Source organism: Panthera leo, chromosome A2 (assembly GCF_018350215.1).
Source record: "Panthera leo isolate Ple1 chromosome A2, P.leo_Ple1_pat1.1, whole genome shotgun sequence".
NCBI classification, from domain to species: domain Eukaryota; kingdom Metazoa; phylum Chordata; class Mammalia; order Carnivora; family Felidae; genus Panthera; species Panthera leo.
In genome coordinates, this window is record NC_056680.1 from 68,476,172 (window position 1) to 68,494,808 (window position 18,637).

An 18,637-nucleotide genomic window follows, 5' to 3' on the forward strand; every position below is an offset into this window, starting at 1 on the left:
AATGAACAGATTAATAAAACTATTTTTAAAGCGGGCCCCACTTCAGGCTCCATGCTGACAGCACCGAACCGACTTGGGATTCTTCTCTCCCCTCTCTCTCAAAATAATCTTAAAAAGCAAATAAACATACAAACAAACCTTTTTGAAAAGGGGAATAAACTATCTCACTAGCTTATTACTATTGTGTTTTAAAGGGGAAAGAAAATAGGGCCACTTTTTATCTTACATTCAATTATCAGTGAATTCTTCACAAAACTCAGAACTCCAATGTTTATGACAGTGTGACCAGTTTGTCTGAAGAGGGCCTCTCACACTGAAGTTTCCACCATTATTTTCAGGAAAACATTCCAAGTAGCACCTACACTTCTATTGCTCTACCTGCTTATATTTTGAGTGCTTAAGGACAAAACTCCTACCCTATCCTCGAATTTTCACTACCTTTACCATCCTTTATTTTGTTTCTTCTTCCATGGTAGGAAAATGTTTATCTGAGAGAGGTGCACTCAGAAATTATGGTACATCACTTTAATTTCTCCTATAAGTCAAAACATGAAGGATGGAAGGAAGGAAAGTAAGAAGGGAGGGAGGGAAAAGAATCCATTATTTCCGGGGCGCCTGGGTGGCTCAGTCAGTTGAGCGTCCGGCTCTTGATATCAGCTCAAGTCATGATCCCAGAGTTGTGGGATCAACCCTCGCCTCAGGCTCTGGGAGGACAATATGGAGCCTGATTGGGATTCTTTCTCTCCCTACCTCTCTGCCCCTCCACTGTTTGTGCTTTCTCCTAAAAATAAATAAACTTTAGGGAAAAAAAAAAAAAAAAAGAACCCATTATCTCCTATCAAATTTGATAAATATCTATGATGGAAAAAAGATAAGCCTGTTTTTATTTTGAAATTATTTTAATTTACAAATACAAAACATCTTGGAAGGCAAAAAAGGAAAGAAAAACACAAAACATATAGACAGATTTTTACTCCATGAGCTTCTCAAATCCTCACTTATTCACCAATCCCCAAGATGAAAAACTCTTCTAAAAAGGTATTCAGCCACCACTGTAAAAGAAAGAAAAATGGTCCATTTAAGTGTATAGAACATTTTAATAACAATAATTATTTGAAATGCAATGTGCTACAATTTTATGGAACTAAAACCAGTTATCTGAGAACCCAAAGATAGCACAAAGGAGAAGAAACTGTACTTTAAAATCTTGTAACTAAAAAAGGTCCTTAGAGATGATGTGGCGTTTGAACAGGTTTGTATTAAAAACTCAGAATCCTCTTTTGGGGACACGTGTTTAACAGTCTGGCATAAAGTCTTTCTGAACAAGATGAAAAATACGAATTACATAACAGGATGGTTAGTTGGTAAGTTTTTCAAGTTGATACACAATCAGTTGAAAATAAAGAATGCGAACTAGTTCAACAGTTTCCAACTACTGTATCTTCACACAATCACTAAAAAACAGGGGTTTAATCATAATGAAAACAAAAATCACCTTTTCTACAGAACTTCTAAGTTTCAAAAGCATAAACATTAAAACCGCATGCTAAGATGCACACTTTAGTATTGTTTACTAATTTTTTTTTGTTTTTTTAAGTAGGCTCCACACTCTATGTGGGGCATGAATTCATGACCCTGAGATCATGAGTGGCATGCTCTACTGATAAGCCAGTCAGGCGTCCCTATTATTGTTCAGTAATGTTAAAAAAGGAAAAATAATTGCACTACTCGATGAAAGTAATATGCCTGAAAGAAATACTCTTCAATATTACTTTAATGCCAAGTATTTTTAGTGTTTGTTATTAAACTGTATTGCTGTAACTAAACTATCCATGACTACATAACTCCTTTAAATTATAATACTATGGCTATTACTTGTGACTGCTATAATTTTATAGAAGAGGACATACATTTATCATAAGGGAAAACAAGTGATAATTTAGCCTAATGAAAGAGGAGCTTGTGGTTGTATTTCACTTGCCATCACCCCAAAATAATTAAAACAGTGACTTATGTTCTTTTCAAGCAGGAAAAAAAGATCTTAGGGTTTTACAGATGTCGAAGAATGTCATGAGAAGAATAAGTTTTGATAGCATTTCTCACAGAATGCTTTATTTGGCCTTCATTTTAATGTAAAAACTCTCTAAAGGTAGATTTCTAACTCCTTTAACTTTGAAACAATTTTGTCACCAGATGACAAGTTTTCTAAGTAACCAGCTGCTGAACCATCTCTGATTGGTAAGATTGATAAAAGATACTGTGTGTTTGCCACGGAAAGAATTAAGTGAAAGCAAATTTTTAATACTTGTTTCAAAACCCTGTTAGAACAACCTGACTAAACTCAATCCAAAAAGGGTGCACTAAGGCTGCCCTGTCCTAAACAGAGTGCCCTGTCCTTAGGCTACAACTTAGACAAGGAAATAAAAGCTGTCGTAATACAAAACTAGGATAAATAGGGGCGCCTGGGTGGCTCAGTCGGTTGAGCGCCGACTTGGGCTCAGGTCACGATCTCGCGGTCCGTGAGTTCGAGCCCCGCATCGGGCCCCTGTGCTGACAGCTCAGAGCCCGGAGCCTGTTTCAGATTCTGTGTCTCCCTCTCTCTGACCCTCCCCCGTTCATGCTCTGTCTCTCTCTGTCTCAAAAATAAATAAACGTTAAAAAAAATTAAAAAAAAAAAAAAAAAACTAGGATAAATAACAATGTTGGACAGATTAAAGATTCAAAAGTCTTCCCTAAGGGCATCCAGGAAAAAGGAATTTAACAAGGAAAATGTTCCATTTTTAGGCTAAAAATAAACCACCCCAACTGTTTAAACCCAGGATAAAGGAAATTTATTGTAGCAGTTAATTGTGAGAAGCCTGTCTGAGGATTTTAGCCGTCAGCAAGAAGACATATGTAGAGGCATTTGATTCTAAACGCTGGATTTTAAGAGAATGGATGAAATGCAAACTGGAGCATAAAGTGAGGAACAGGACTCAAAATAGGGAACATTCAACAGAGCCAGCATGAGAGAGGGCTCTCAACAATTAGAAATAGAGGCTCCTGAGCCAGTCGGCCTGCGTATGGTACACTGCTCTACCGGTTACCGGCCAAGCAGCCTGAGGAAGTACCTACTCTCCGTGCCACAGTCTCTTCATCCATAAAATGAAAAGAACAGTACTAACCTCACAGAAGTGTCATGAGGATTAAAGGAGTTAACTAAAGCAGGAAGAGTCCCTGGCACACAGGAAGTGCCCAGTAAGTGTTAGAGATTGTTCATACCATCATGACCCTTAGAAAAAGATAAACCTTGAGTTGTTGACTTAATTCAACAGACACTTATTCAGTGCTTTTCATGGCAACAAGAGTACAGTGAACTAGGTTCTGCAGTGCTCACACACACCCCATAATATATGTATACGTACTTACATAGATTAACATTACGTGTGTGCATAGATAGATGTAAGTATCTATACCAGGAATGCCTCAGAACTCATAATTGAATGTGAAAGGCCCTATCAATCACTTAAGGCAGACAGTAACGCCTGGCAAGAGAGTTAAAAATATATTAAGTGAAGACTGGAGAAAAAATGTGAGAGGCACTCATATAACAATATACTGAAAGAGAGAAAGTTATATGTTGTCCCAAAGGGTAAAACTAAGAACAATGAGGGGTGTTTACAGGAAACAAATTCCCTATCAACTGAAAAAATTAACTGTATCAATTAAACCTATCTGGAATGGGAAGCAAGAGGCCCTGAGCTGTATGTATGGAAATGAAGTGACTTCCCAGAAACTCCATCCTACCCCTTCTGTTTACTGATGAGCTCAAGTGCAGCCCAGAGACACAGAGTCTCAGGTTTCCTAATTCTACTTGACCATTCTCTCCAGGATTCCACAATTCCAGAGCTGGTATTGCTTACTAGTAGTAGAATAGAGATTTCTCAAGTGATGGAGGAGATTCGAGAGACTTGATCCTTTTCAGGCCTAACTTTCTCTGATCTCACGGTATCTCTTCGTGGCACTTCTGCTTAATAACTATAATAACCTACTTAAGAACTCCATCTCACAATATATTCAGTCACTTATCATTTAGAAGACAACTTCCACCAGCATCTACATCAACAGTATCTAGTATTTAAAAGATGTATAGTTTACAAAACATGTCTAAATAATTGCTTCAAACCTCCCCATCCCATAAAATAAGCCCAATAGGTATTACTACTTCTAAATGGCGCTGAAGTTCAGAGATTAAATAAATGCAAAAGCATCAAAGAGCAAATGAGTACTGCAACTCATACTAAGTCTTTACACCAAACTAAAACGCCTAAAACTGACTACTCTCATTGCTCACTGCCATTAGGTTTCTCCACAACTTATAATCAATCTGAAAAGAAAAGCATTTAGGAAAGAATAAAGTAATCCCAGTTTGTCAGTGCTTTCTTCTCCTCTCTAAGACACTAAAGGGTTAAGAAACCCTCCATTAGTACCAGTGACTCATGGCAGTCACAACTTCCATTTCATTGTCTTACCCCAACTGTTTTTTAGGGCTTTACATGACTTAAGCCATTAATCTTTACCATAACCCAAATAAAAGCTATTAGCCTTATGGAATAAAATGGGCACAGAGAAGCTGAGTAAACTGCCCAAGGTCATGACAGCTATTAAGTAACAAAAGAGAGGATTTGAACCTAAGAGATCGAGTCTAGAGTCTGAATTCTATCACTGTAGTGACTTTCACAGGGGGAGCATTTCCTCTGCACTTTAAAAACCAATAACTTAATATACAGCATAAAGAAGACTTAAATTTGAATACTGGTTCTGTCACTTGCTTGGTCAAACTGTTTTTAACTCACTTTCGTGACCCTTTAAAATTGTATTTATAAAAGAAAATTGTACCTATCTCAGAGTTGCTAATAAAGACTGTATAACATATAAAATCACTCTGAATTATCAGGTACTCAATAAATAGCAGCAGACTCTAGCAGCATTAAAAAGTCAAAGCACATATCTGTGTATTAATAACATCGCAGGCTGTCAACTCAAATGATTTCAGTTTTTATTCTATACTAGATACTGTCTATTTCAAAAAGTTTACTTACACAATGATGTTATTAATAGGGATATGGATCAATTTCACAAAAAAGCCAATGAATCCCATTATAGCAAATCCTATTGCTGTTGCCATGGCAATCTTCTGGAATTCTGGATTTAAAAACACAAAATTTAGATAATTTTTTACATTGACATTGCAAATATAGGAGAAAAAAATTAGCAGCAATATAAATAAACTTACTGGTGTACATTTCTCCTGAGAGTGAACATATCCTTTTAAGTTAAACAAAACATGACATTATTAATAAATATTTGCTTGACAAATTTTTTTAATTTTCTTCTTTGATATTTAAGGACACATAGAAATAAAGTGTATGCCCATGCTAGTGATTCCATCAACAAGCAGCAAAATAGTCTAACTTCTTATCAAATGACCAGAATATCAAAAAAAAAAAAAAAAAAGAAAGAAAGAAAGAAAAAGAAAAAAGAAACACGGATAACAGAAATATACAGCATCCATCTCAAAATTTGTTACACTGTTAAAAGGATTAATTATAGGGGTGCCTGGGTGGCTCGGTCGATTAAGCCTCCACCTTCAGCTCAGGTCACGATCTCACAGTTCATGGTTTCGAGCCCTGCATCAGGCTCTGTGCTTGACAGCTCAGAGCCTGGAGTCTGCTTCAGATTCTGTGTCTCCCCCTCTCTCTCTGCCCCTCCCCTGCGCACGCGCTCTCTCTCTAATTTAAAAAAAGTATTAATTATAAAAACATAAAACATGATTTTTAATGAACAATAGAGCTGTTGTTTTTGATTTCATAATGAAGCCAGGAATAAGGCTTGAGAAATCAAGCTGGGCTGGGCACAATCTGAAAACAGGTTTCAGACCATGGTAATGTTCCGTTTAATGTTATTTCCTCAGGGAAGCCCCCCGTGCCCTCCTGACTTGGTTAGTCCTACTATTATGTGCTGTCCATACTTCTATTTGTCTTTCACGGTAATTACCGCAGAAGTAATTAGAGTTATAATTGCCATTACTGGTTCATGACTATATTCCCTGAAAGATTCTACACTACACAAAAACATGGACAGGTCTCTATTACATATGTGTATATATTTACTACACTACATATATATTATATTCTGTTATATTCCCAGGTGCTAACTCGGGAAACACTCAAATGAATAAAGGTACACCATTTCTGGTGCACCTTTTTACAGATGAATCATGAAAAACGAAGTTTAGCTTAGTAGATCGATAACAACTATACTGTTGATTTCATGTTAAGGTTTTGTTTTGGGGGGAGGAAATGGGGGCAGCAACAGAGAAGGGAGGACTCCAAAAGATCTTTCGGAGTGGAAATGTGGAAGACACTGACACCTAAAACTCTAAAGTCATTAAATACCACTAAGGCAAACCTAACATGAAACACAAGGCTGTGATAAATTATCTTTCACCATTTGAAAATACATAAAACGGAAAAATCTGTAAAGTATCTGTAAAAAAGCGTACAAAATTTAGAAAATGGCAGTATTAAAATACAATAAAGCAAAATGAATCGCTAAAAATGTTGACAAAATAATGCAACAGCTATTAAGCAGAAAGATACCAATCAAAGAAAAGATTTAGCAAATGTAAAGATTTAATCTTTTCTTCCATTTTAAAGCTATTACCTTTTCTATCAGGTTTAGTGCACCTTTTGACCAGCCGAATTGAGTCCTTCACAAACTGCCGACTCGGCTCAACGAACTGCATTACCTGATCCATGATGCCTATTTAAAAAAAACAAAAAAGTAAGAAGATGCTCACTGGTATTGATTATCATCAAATCAGCACTTCATCAGTTATATCAAAATATAAAGGAAACTAGTCATGAATTCATGTCTGATACGAGTCAATTCCATCTCATAAAACAAAACAAAACAATACAGACTCCAAGACAAAACAGACATTATATTTTCGTCAACTCCGGCATCAGATCAAAGGCTATAAAACAAGCACAGGTCTCACCTCCAGGATTATCACTGACACAGGACACATGCTCCTAACATGACAAGTTAAGCACTTAACACATCCATTCCTTTCCCACTCTGCAGTTTTCTCATTGTTCCTGCTAGGGAACCAACAATTTGGGGACCCAACAAGTATTTTCCATATTTTATTTTAAACTCTCAGAAACCAGTGTCAAGTGTAGTGAAGGCCAACTGTGAGGCTGCAAGAATCTAGCCTAGGGGCAACGTGGACTTCAATCTGATTGTTGTAAACCACAGCCACATAACACTTTCGGAAAAGAGTATTTTTGTGTGGAACAGATCTATCAAATCTTCAAAACCACAAAGATTGACTAAACCAAGATCCAGACTCTCAGAAGCTATTACCTGAACTCCAGACCTTTAGGTAGGACACACCTTTTAAGAAAACAGCGCTATATACTTCATCAGCTAGATTCTTCTGAGGAATCTACTGCCCAATAGAAATGTCACCCAATCTTAGCTTTGAGAGCTTACTACTTGCATTTTACCCTACCTCCAGCCCTTTGAACAGTGGTCAGGCACATGATACTCAATAAATTTTTGTTACATCAAGGAATGAGTACCATTGGAAGAGCAGGTGGTGGTTCAAAGCCCTGTCTAGGAAATCTAACCTTCCTAAGCTCCAATTTCCTCACCCGGCGCGGGCAGCTGGAATAAAATTCTATAAACATTCTAGGCCAAGTACATTGGGTCCCTCCAAAAACACAGCAATGCCTGTGTCCTTAGTACTTCACTTAACTTTGTTCTTCAAATCCAGCGGGCTTAAACTTTATAGATGTCGTGATGAAAGCTAAAAACTTTTCTCCATGAAAAAAAAAAAAAAGGCACAATGCGTAAAACACTGCGTTCACTTTCAGGGGAAGGGATCCAGCAACTTGGTATGATCTCTCGATCTAGAATCTAGACCAACCCTCTCACTTTACCCTATAGACGTGGTGGCAGGGCCAGGGCTAAACAGAACTCTTCCAAGGCAGGACACTACAAACTCCCAAAGCCTAAGGGAACTCCAGCGGCAGGCCATCATCTCTGACCAGAGCACAGAAGACACCGGCAGCCCCCTAACAGAGTAAAACCTGCACACCGAGGTGGCCCAGGACGAGCAGCCAGAAAGCCGAAGCCTGGGCCAGGACTTTAGGCGCTGAAGGAGCAAGGGCTGTCCAAAGCCACACTCCTTCGGGACCTCGGGAGGCCGCGGCCCCGGGCCTTTACTTCCACAGAGGCCGTGCGAGGAGGTTTGTGGGCAGCCGGGGGCGCCAGACCGCCCAGAACGGAGAGCCTCCCGGAGAGGGCCGCCGGCTGGCCCACGCCCGTCGCCTCCGCTAGTCACAAAGGACTCATCCCCAAGCCCACCAAGAGACAGATGCTCACCTGCCCGGCAAACTCTCAGACGCCAGCGACACGTAGCACAAAAGCGGACTGACCTAGGACGGCCGGAACCGGAAACCGAGTCTCTGGCCTATGCCCCGCCCACTCCCCCGTTTATTGGTCCTTTACGCAGAAACATCAGTGCGCAGGCGCAGCTCGCCGGGCAGTTTGGACACGCATCCCGGAAGAGGTGCGCTGCGGTGGTAGCTGACGTGAGCGGTTTGGGGGTTTGGCTTTCTTTTCTGCAGTTGAGTGTGGTGTCTGCCGGGTTCTTCCCTGGCTAACTCCCCTGTTCCCCCAGCAGGCCGATCTCTCACCCTATTCGCGTTCACAGCAAGAGGCCCCTTCGGCCTTGCGCGGTACCTGTTCTATTACACACGAACTGGGTAAATCTCTGCTAAATGGATTCCATTTGAGGGGATGATTTCTGATAGAAGTTTCTGTTTTATGCAGTTCATCTTGGTCGTGTATCTCCTGACTGTCCATACTTTCTGGATGCATTTAATTTTATTGGTCAAAATGAAGCTTATAAACAAAACAATCATATGACCGACCTAGCTCGAAATGGTCTCCAACCCCCAAAGCTGGCTTTCCTCTGGTTATCAGTCTTGGGACTATATCTAGAATTGAATCCATCATTAGGTGTACTCTAGGTTTGATTTGGTTTGGAGAAGTGGTTATAATGTATGTATGGTATCTGACTAGGCTTTTCTGAAAATATTATGAACTCACATATTTGGTGGTAACAGGTGAGCTTGTCAACTTGTGATTTTGTATTTAGAATGAATCATTATTTGGACAGTTATTTGAGCACCTATAAACAATTATTGAGTACTGTGTAATTACTGTGGTCTAGTTAAGGGAATTTACAGTGCAAGGAGAAAGACAAGGTATAAGTTAGTATAAATGCTATAGAACAAATAAAGACGGGGCGATGTTGTGAAGAGAAAAACAGAGAGAAAAGATGGTAAGATAAAGACAGAATTCCCTTAGATGGCCACTGTAAGGATACTAAGGAGATGATACATGGGCTGAAATCTTAAGGATGAAGAATTATTCAGACACACCCAGGTGTGTTCAGAATTTAAAAATGACTGTTAGACTAAGGCAAAGTATCCATATGAACTTTGTCACATGTATGAACCACCTGTAATGCAGTGTATGGAGAAGGTTTTAAATACTTAGGCTTATGAGCTGTAACCTTTGAATCAGTATCTGGAGGTTTAGGGATTAAAAATCTGTATTTAAGGGGCATTGGGTGACTAGGTTGGTTAAGTGTCCGACTTCCACTCAGGTCATGATCTCAAGGTTCGTGAGTTCGAGCCACCCCTCAGGCTCTGTGCTGACAGCTCAGAGCCTGGAGCCTTCTTCGGATTCTGTGTCTCCCTCTTTCTCTGCCCTGCCCCCACTCATGCTCTTTCTCAAAAATAAATAAACATTAAAAAAATTTTTTAATCTATATTTAAAAGAAAAATTATTAGGAGATTTTAGGTATTGAAGTTTCTAGCACTGATAATTTTAGCACCCCTCTGAATTCAATATTCTGTCAGCTGCTCCTGAGTTATATTTATTTCTCAGGCACCAAGGTACCCTTACCCTGCTCCACTGTTAGGATAAGAGAGCTAAGAGGTGGCACAGACCTCGGGGCTCTGAAAACTGTCTTACTCTGCTTCACTTCCAACACATCCTGTAGTCAAATGTACTATGAAACAAGTATCAACAGACTCCAGTATTTTGCTTTGACATGGGACAAAAATCATAATCATCTATCATCATATTTGGAAAACCTAGGATCTTAGCTAGAAGGAAAGTGCCGCCCATCACCCGAACAAATGTATATAACAGACCACTGAGCATTATGGACCACCACATTGAACCATTCGGTTTTTGATATCTACGTGAGTATTATATTTGTATAGCCACACATAAGCAATTAGAGTTTCTCCTTGAATACAGAACTTATGGACATAGATTTTGGAAGTGCCAAATGTCATACAGTGACAATAGAGCCATGGAAAAGGGTAAACAGAACTCTACTATTGCAATATTCTTACATTTCTCATGAAGTGGTATAGTACTGTGTTAAGAATGAAACCACTAGGGGCGCCTGGGTGGCTCAGTCCATTAAAATGCCAGCTCTTGATTTTGGCTCAAGTCTTAATCTCACAGTTGTCAGATCCATCCCAGAGTCACACCCTGCCTCCACTGCGCTGGGCAGAGCCTGCCTAAGAATCTCTCCCTCTCTCTCTTCTCCTTCCCTGCCCTCTCTCTCTCAAAAAAAAAAAAAAAAAAAAAAAAAACACACAAAAACAAACAAAAAACTGCAACCACTTTAAATAACTGTAAAGTGAGAAAATTAGAGAAAGACAAATATCATGTGACTTGACTCATGTGGAATTTAAGATACAAAACAGATGAACATAAGGGAAGGAAGCAAAAATAATATAAAAACAGGAAGGGGACAAAACGTAAGAGACTTAAGTATAGAGAATAAACAGGATTGCTGGAGGGGTTATGGGTGGGAGCATGGGCTAAATGGGTCAAGGGCATTAAGGAAGACACTTGCTGGCATAAGCATTGGAGGTTATACATAGGGGATGAATCACTGGAATCTACTCTTGAAATCATTATTGCACTATCTGCTAACTAACTTGGATGTAAATTTAAAAAATTAAAAGAACACAATTTGCCCAAAAGGAGGCAGAAAAAGGTGAACAGGGAACAACAAAAAAGCAAAACAGTCAAAAAAAACAACAAAACAGAAGAACTAAATATAAGCACATTTATAATTGTATTACATCTAAATGTAATTTCTAGGTTTAAAAATTCCCCTTAAAAAAAAAGTCAAAGTGCGTTTAAAACCCAAAGATTTGGCTATTAACGCTGATTGCATGGATGCACTTTAAATATAAAGGCATAAGTTGCGAGTAAATAGATAGAAGTTGAAAACAATAAAACAGTATCGGAATTTGTTACTGGGGCTTATTGAGAGCAGATAATATTAGATAATGTAGATTTTAACAACAGGAATTACTGGAGATAAAAAGTAACATTTTGTAATGATTAAAGGTCATTTCATCAGGAAGTTATATTCGTCATAAATTTGTGTGCCCTTAATAACTGAGCTTCAAATGTCATGAAACAAAAAGTAAAAAAAAGACAAATCTACAAACAAGAGATTTTCACAATCTTCTTTCAGCACTTCATGGAATTAGGCAAAAAAGAACAATCAGTGAAGAAATTGAAGATCTGACATTATGAACCACCATGACCTAACTATGAATGGAGCAGTACCCCCCCCTCCAAAGCTGCAGGTACATTCTCTCCAAGTGCACACGGTACTTCCAGATAGAACATATGGGACCGTAAAAGAAGTCTTAAATATAAAAAATATTGGAATCATACATGGGTTTTCTCTGACCACTGTGGAATTAAGTCTGTAACAACCAGATAGCCAGATAAGTCCAAGTACTGAGAAATCACGTTCTTCTAAATAAATCATGGGTCAAAGAAGAAATCACAAGGGAAATTTGAACATAGCTTGAACTGAATGTTAATGAGAATGTGGTATATGAAATCTCAAGATGCTACTACACACCCACAAGAATGGTTAAAAAGGTTGATAACATCAAATTTGGGCATAAACAAATCAATCAGAATTCTTATCTTTGTTGGTAGGAGCGTAAAATGATACAATCTTTTTGGAAAACTTTTGGCAGTTTGTTATACAACTAAGCATATGCCACCCTCTTATTTCATAATTCCAATTTTAGGTATTTACTGAAGATATATGAAAATATATTCACCTAAAGACTTGTATAAGAATATAGCAGGTTTATTTGTAATCAGAAGAACTAAAGTGATTCATGGGTCCATCAAAAGGAGAGTAGATAGGATATATGGAAGTGTTGAATTACTATATTGTACACCTGAAACTAATATAACACTATGTTAACTAACTGGAATTAAAATAAAAACTTAAAAAGGGGGAGGAGTGGATAAACAAAATGGTGTAATTCCACAATTAAATACTACTACACAATTGAGAGAGAAAAAAATATATATGCAATAATATTGATGAATATTATGAACATTATGGTGAGTGAAAGAAATCTGTGAGAAAGAGTGCATATTTTGCAATTCTATTGTTAAGTTCTAGGGGGTAGAATTAGTGTATGGTGAAAACTGGGAGAAGGATGAGGAAACTCAGGTGAGAGTATGAAACTTGACCAAGGGTTAGAGTTACACGGGTGTGTTAGTTCAGACTGCATAACAAAATACCACAGACTGGATGGCTTAAACAATACACATCATTTTTCACAGTTCTAGAGGATAGAAACCCCAGATCAGGGCACCAGCACAGTCAGGCTCTTGGTAAAGGGCCTCTTCCTTGTTTGCAGAGGGCTTTTTCTATCCTCATTTGGCCGGAAGAATGATAGTCCTTCCCCTTATATGAATACTAATTCCATCATTAGGCTCCACCCTCATTACCTTATTACCTCCCAAAGGCCCCACCTCCAACATAGTAGTATGTTTGGGGGTAACACAAACGTTCAGGCCAAGGTAACAGGTGTATGCACTTCTCACAGTTCATCAAATAGCACTCTTAAGGTCTGTGCATTCTACTTTATATAAAATTTGCCTCAAACAAATAAGGCCCTATAAACAAATATTAAACCCTAGTTAAATGATATAACCACTGACAAGAGTGAAGTATACAATTATCTGCAACTTAGGTAAATGGTGCATTTACAGTTTGATGGAATAATGGATAGGTAGGGTATAAAGCAAATACAGTAACGTGTTAATTGTAGACTCTTAGTTGTAGTTGTGTGGGTATTCACTGAACAATTTTTACACAGGAAATTTTTTGTAACATGGGGGAAAGTATACACAGATCACTAAAGTTTTTGAATTTTTGTTCTGACAAATAATGATAAATATAAATTGAATGTATATGTGGTAGAAATTTTAAATTGTCCTTTAATTTAAAGATACCAGTGAAATATTAATGGTGTTATTTGAGATAAGCTGAATTAATGCTCCATTTAGATTCCTGACTCTCTGCCTAAAGCAAGAAAAAGTTAAAAACCCTATAGAAAGGATTTTTTAAAACACCAAACTTAAGTAATAAAGCCTCTGGTTAGGTTAACGAATTTTTTTTACCCAGAGTTTTAGTCTTTTGTTCCTTAAAGTAGGAAAATATAACCTTTAATTGAAAATGGGATGTATGATTTTTTTTTACACGTATTTTACTCCCAAGCAAGATCTCTTTGTTTGAAGGAGAGTTAAAAAAAAAAAAATTTTTTTTTATTTTTCATTTATTTTTTATTTATCATTTATTATTTTTATTTTTATTTTTCGTTTATTTATCATTGAGAGACAGAGAGAGACAGAGCATGAGCATGGGAGGGGCAGAGAGAGGGGGAGACACAGAATCTGAAACAGGCTCCAGGCTCTGAGCTGTCAGCACAGAGCCTGACTTGGTGGCTCGAACTAACAAACCCAGGAGGATCACGACCTGAACCAAAGTCAGAGGCTTAACCACCTGAGCCACCCAAGCGCCCCTGTAGGAGAGTTTAAAATTACATCTCTACATCTTCCTTTTATAGACTTTCAAAATGGGTGTTGAAAACATATCACTAGAGTTCTCCTTGCAGTAATTTAAGAAGTTTTATTTTTTGTTACAAAATAATATTGTGTTATGTGATGCGATATATAAATTATCTCTGTCTATGTTTAGGAAAAAGCTAATATAGATTTGCTAATGTTCAAATTGTATTACCGTTGACGGTTCTTACTAGTTTAAATAATCAAACTTTTAAGTTTTGTTTTTTTAAGGTACTAAGATATTTCATAAAGGGATAGTAAAATTCTACTGTATCCTGGGTTTTAGGGACCTTCCCACCTACCAGCAATTCTCTGGGAGGCTATGCTTCACTTTACAAGTAGCGGGAAGAAACCCCTGCTGGTTTGGCCCCGCCCACAGAAACAAGTGTAGTCAGAGCTCACCATCTAGTGCTGGTGTCACAGCAGCCATCCTTGACTTGTGGCGGCTCTGGCGTTCTCTTCCTTGTCCCCTTGCTTCAACTAGGGTTATGTATTTTTGTTCCCTTACCTGTAATTCCTCTGTAACATCCTGCCCCACCTTATTCTCCCAACTCTCCATTTCCTTTTACTAGACTTCCTTCAAATCCCTCTTTGTGGGAATTTATGTTTTATTTCTTCTCTAAGACAAATAGTTTTATACAGTCAGCACCACACAACTAAAATGGCTGGAAGATCGGGAGCAGGATCTGTGAAGAACTGAGGACCCCATAGCACCCATCTTTTTGTTGTGTTTTAGCTTGTCTAAGTATCAGAAACTGGGAAGAACTGCATTTTTTTAAAAGAAGCTATGGGGCGCCTGGGTGGCGCAGTCGGTTAAGCGTCCGACTTCAGCCAGGTCACGATCTCGCGGTCTGTGAGTTCGAGCCCCGCGTCAGGCTCTGGGCTGATGGCTCGGAGCCTGGAGCCTGTTTCCGATTCTGTGTCTCCCTCTCTCTCTGCCCCTCCCCCGTTCGTGCTCTGTCTCTCTCTGTCCCAAAAATAAATAAAAAATAAAAATAAAAAATAAAAGAAGCTGATGGTCAGAAAGTATAATAGATGTACCCTTGGGAGTGATACAGAATCATGAAAGTGTGAGTAGAGCACCAGAAAAAAATTAAAGATTGGACATAGAAACAAAAAGTCGTTGGGGCAAAAATATTTTGGAGATAAATATGATCAGGTCAAATATGGTTGGTTTTATTTTTGTTTTTTTCTTGAAAGAGAGAGAGAGAGAGAGCACAAGTAGGATAGAGGAAGAGGGAGAGGGAGAGAGAATCTTAAGCTCCATGCTTAGCCCAATGCAGGTTTCAGTCCCACAACCCTGGGATCATAACCTGAGCTGAAATCATGAGTCGGACGCTCAACCAACCGAGTCACCCAGCACTCCTAGGCCAAATACACTTTTTTTAAGTACTTTAAAGAAATTATTCTGTTTTATTTCTCCATAAACACAAGAACTAGAATAGGGCAATGAAAATGACTTGAGAGATTTAGATGGCACATACTTAATTTTACCAGCGACCCTACACTGTCACTTCAAATAAACAATTCTTGTTAGTTCTCTGCAGCATTTGATGCCATCAACTACTTGCTCTTGAAACTCTGCTACCTTTACTTTTAAAAACAAAAAAAAATAAAAAACAAAAACAACAAAAAAGCACTTTTCTGACCATTTCTGAGTCTCCTTATGAGACTTTGTTTCCTGCACTGGTCCTGTATGTTCAGGGTAGGCTAACTGTTCTAACACACAACCCAACATCTGCTCTAACACCGTGTTTATTTCTTGCCCAGAACCAGTCTAAAGTGGACTTGAGGTAGCGGTGGGGTCTGTTTTACGTAGTCATTTAGCATCTCAGGCTCCTTCCATTGTATAGTTCTGCCAATTTCTAGGGCCTTGGAGTCTTCTGGTGCCTCCTCTGCATCCAGCCAGAAGATGAAGGAAAGAAAGAATGTAGAGGATTGTGTGAGACTTTAGAGTCCTGAAAACAGCATTCATCACTTTCCCCTAACTCCCTTTGACCACAACTCACCTGTAAGGTGTCACTGAACTGTAGAAGTCATAGGAAGCATAGTTTCATTGTGTGCCAGAGGGTGAAGGAGACATCAATACAACCGAACAATTAGCCGATCTTTACCATTTTCTTAGATATTAGTGTTCCTAAGTGTTCCATTCTCAAACTATTCTTACATTTTAGACTCTTCAGGTGATTCTTGAGGTTTTGACTACTATGAGTAGATTATTGACAAGTTTATATTTCTGACAAGGTCTTGTTAAATGAAAAAAAAATGTCTACAGTATGTTACAACTTATCTAAGAAATTTTAATAATATCGCACACACACACACACATATATATTAATGAAAGGATGAACTTTTAAGATTATATGACTACCTATAATGTGGAGAGAATACGGATAGAAGTGAAAACTATTTGTATATACCTTATTGAGTAGATTTAATTTTGGAGCTGTGAGTATTTTATTTGATTACTTTTAAACTCTTAATCTTTTAAGAGCAAACTTTTGCAATACAGAGTAACTGTTCTAAATGAGTTTAGAACAGCCATCTGTGTGGTATAAGGATAAAATGAAAAGCATAAGGATTTAAGGAATTTTTAGTAATATTTTTGGTAGGACTGTTGGTATTGTTTTTGAGACTGTTATGTGTGATTATGGGATAAAGTAACTATGTTGGCATCATTGGAAACTAGAATTTTCAGAGTTGCTGAAAGGATAAACTGGTATTGTTAAATTACAAACCTGTCATCTTTAGTTTGAATTGGGAATGCCATGAATTTATGGAGTATTTTATCTGAAAGCAAATAAATAAAATTTCCTGGTTCTGATCTCTAGAAAGGCCTAGAAACAATGTTCAACAGAGTGGCAATGAGTTCCTAGCCCCCAGATTATGGTCTCTCTATCCTATTTTCTTTTTTTTTTTTTTTCCTTTTTAAAGTTTGTTTATTTACTTTGAGAGAGTAGAAGAGTGCCTGGGTGGCTCAGTTGGTTAAGCACCAGACTCTTGATCTCAGCTCAGGTCATGATCTCACAGTTTGTGAGTTCGAGCCCCACATTGGGCTCTGCACTGACACTTGGAGCCTGCTTGGGATTCTCTCTCTCACTCTCCCTCTCCCCTATCCCACTCGCATTCTCTCTCTCTCAAATAAATAAATAAACTTAAAAAAAGAAAACATTGTGAAAAACATCAAGGTTGGAGTTATCGTAAGATATATAGTCTTAAAACGTTTTAATTTTAGGCTGTAAAATTGGTGCCTTGCTGTGATGAGAAAATTAACACCCTTCTTCCTTACTCCCCTCCCAATTTCTGTTAGTGTTTTGGAATATTCCCTAAATGAGGGATGATTCTTTTGGTGAGGCAAAGTGTAATTCTTTTAAAACAATAAAGTGAAAAATTCTAAGACTCCCCACACTCCTTACACCATCATATCCTAGCTAATGGCATAAAACAAGAAAAGAGTGGGAGGAAGGCATATAGATTTAGGAAAGAGAGAATTGTCTTTCTTCACAGGTGACATGATTGACTCTGGAAAACCCCAAAGAATTAAAAAAAAAAAGAGTCTGGAACTAAGAAGCAGTTACAGCAAGATTACAGGATACAAAGTTAACTTATGAAAGTCTATTACTTTGCTAAATACCAGCAATGAAAAATTGGAAATAAAAAAATACATCATTTTTATTAGCACCAAAAAGAGAGGGAGGAAAGAAGGGAGGCAAGTTGACTGAGGTATAAATTTAAAATATGTAGAAGATCTATATTAGGCAAGCTATAAAACTAATGAAAGAAATCGGAGAAGATTTAAATAAATGGAGAGAGATTCTGTGTTCATGGATAGGAAGAGTCAATATTTCAAGATGTCAGTTCTTCCCAACTTGGGATTCAACACAATTCCCATTAAAATCCCAGCAAATTATTTTGGATGTCAACAAACTGATTCTGAAGCTTATGGAAAAACAAAAGACTAGACAACACAATATTGAAGAAAGATGGAAAATTGGCAGTACTAGGCTTTAAGACTTACTGTAAATCTAAAGTAATTAAGATAGTGTGGTATTGGTGAAAGAATAAACAAATACAGCAAAACCTTGGGTTGTAACTTGTTTTGTGAGTGTTCAGCAAGACAAGCAATCATTTCTAATAAATTTTAATGTGATAAATGGGCGATGTCTTGCAACATGAGTCGTACATGGCACCGAATGTCACAGGATCGCAACTGAGTCAATGATTTTCTCTGTCTCTTCCTCTCTCTCTGTGGGATTGTGAGTGATCATCTCCCATGCTTGGATGCTCAGTCTCAGGCCGCGGTGTTTGGCAGAAATCAGTGATATTTTTCAGAATGTTGGAAAGTGCCCACAACTGTCACTAGTGTATTTTTTGTCCTTTCAAAGCACCTATGGATACTCCTTTGCCTTTCCTTACAAGAGTGAGCTTAGGAATGCTTTACTTCATTCTAGGTCAGGCTGCCTGCAGATATAGACCCTTTCCTCTGCTGCCGTATTTCCAGTTACATTAAATACAGTATATGACAAGAGTTTATTAATACTGTAATCTAAAAAAGATTCCATTGAGCCTATAGATAGCAGTGATTCTGTTAGTGATA

At 38.0% G+C, this 18,637-nt stretch overlaps 1 protein-coding gene across 2 annotated transcripts; it reads right to left on the reverse strand.

Annotated features, from left to right (window-relative positions):
* Nucleotides 1-957: 957 nt before the first annotated feature.
* On the reverse strand, nt 958-8,521 carry SEC61G (SEC61 translocon subunit gamma). 2 transcript variants are annotated; one of them, XM_042914091.1, is made up of 4 exons: nt 8,434-8,521; nt 6,706-6,804; nt 5,082-5,184; nt 958-1,052 (listed from the first exon to the last, which is right to left on the reverse strand). In XM_042914091.1, exons 2-4 carry the CDS (start codon nt 6,797-6,799, stop codon nt 1,043-1,045), a joined length of 207 nt encoding a protein of 68 aa, XP_042770025.1. In that variant the 5' UTR covers nt 6,800-6,804; nt 8,434-8,521; the 3' UTR covers nt 958-1,042. The 2 variants fall into 2 exon arrangements, with proteins under 2 accessions (XP_042770025.1, XP_042770032.1); XM_042914098.1 differs by lacking the exon at nt 8,434-8,521 and adding an exon at nt 8,147-8,379.
* Nucleotides 8,522-18,637: the final 10,116 nt, after the last annotated feature.

What these genes read in the sequence shown, in the direction of transcription:
- SEC61G (XM_042914091.1), bottom strand. Translation starts at nt 6,799, where the DNA reads ATGGATCAGGTAATGCAGTTCGTTGAGCCGAGTCGGCAGTTTGTGAAG. An exon ending in CACTAAACCTGATAGAAAAG is followed by an intron (nt 5,185 to 6,705) that starts GTAATAGCTTTA and finishes TTTTAAATCCAG; the next exon opens with AATTCCAGAAGATTGCCATG.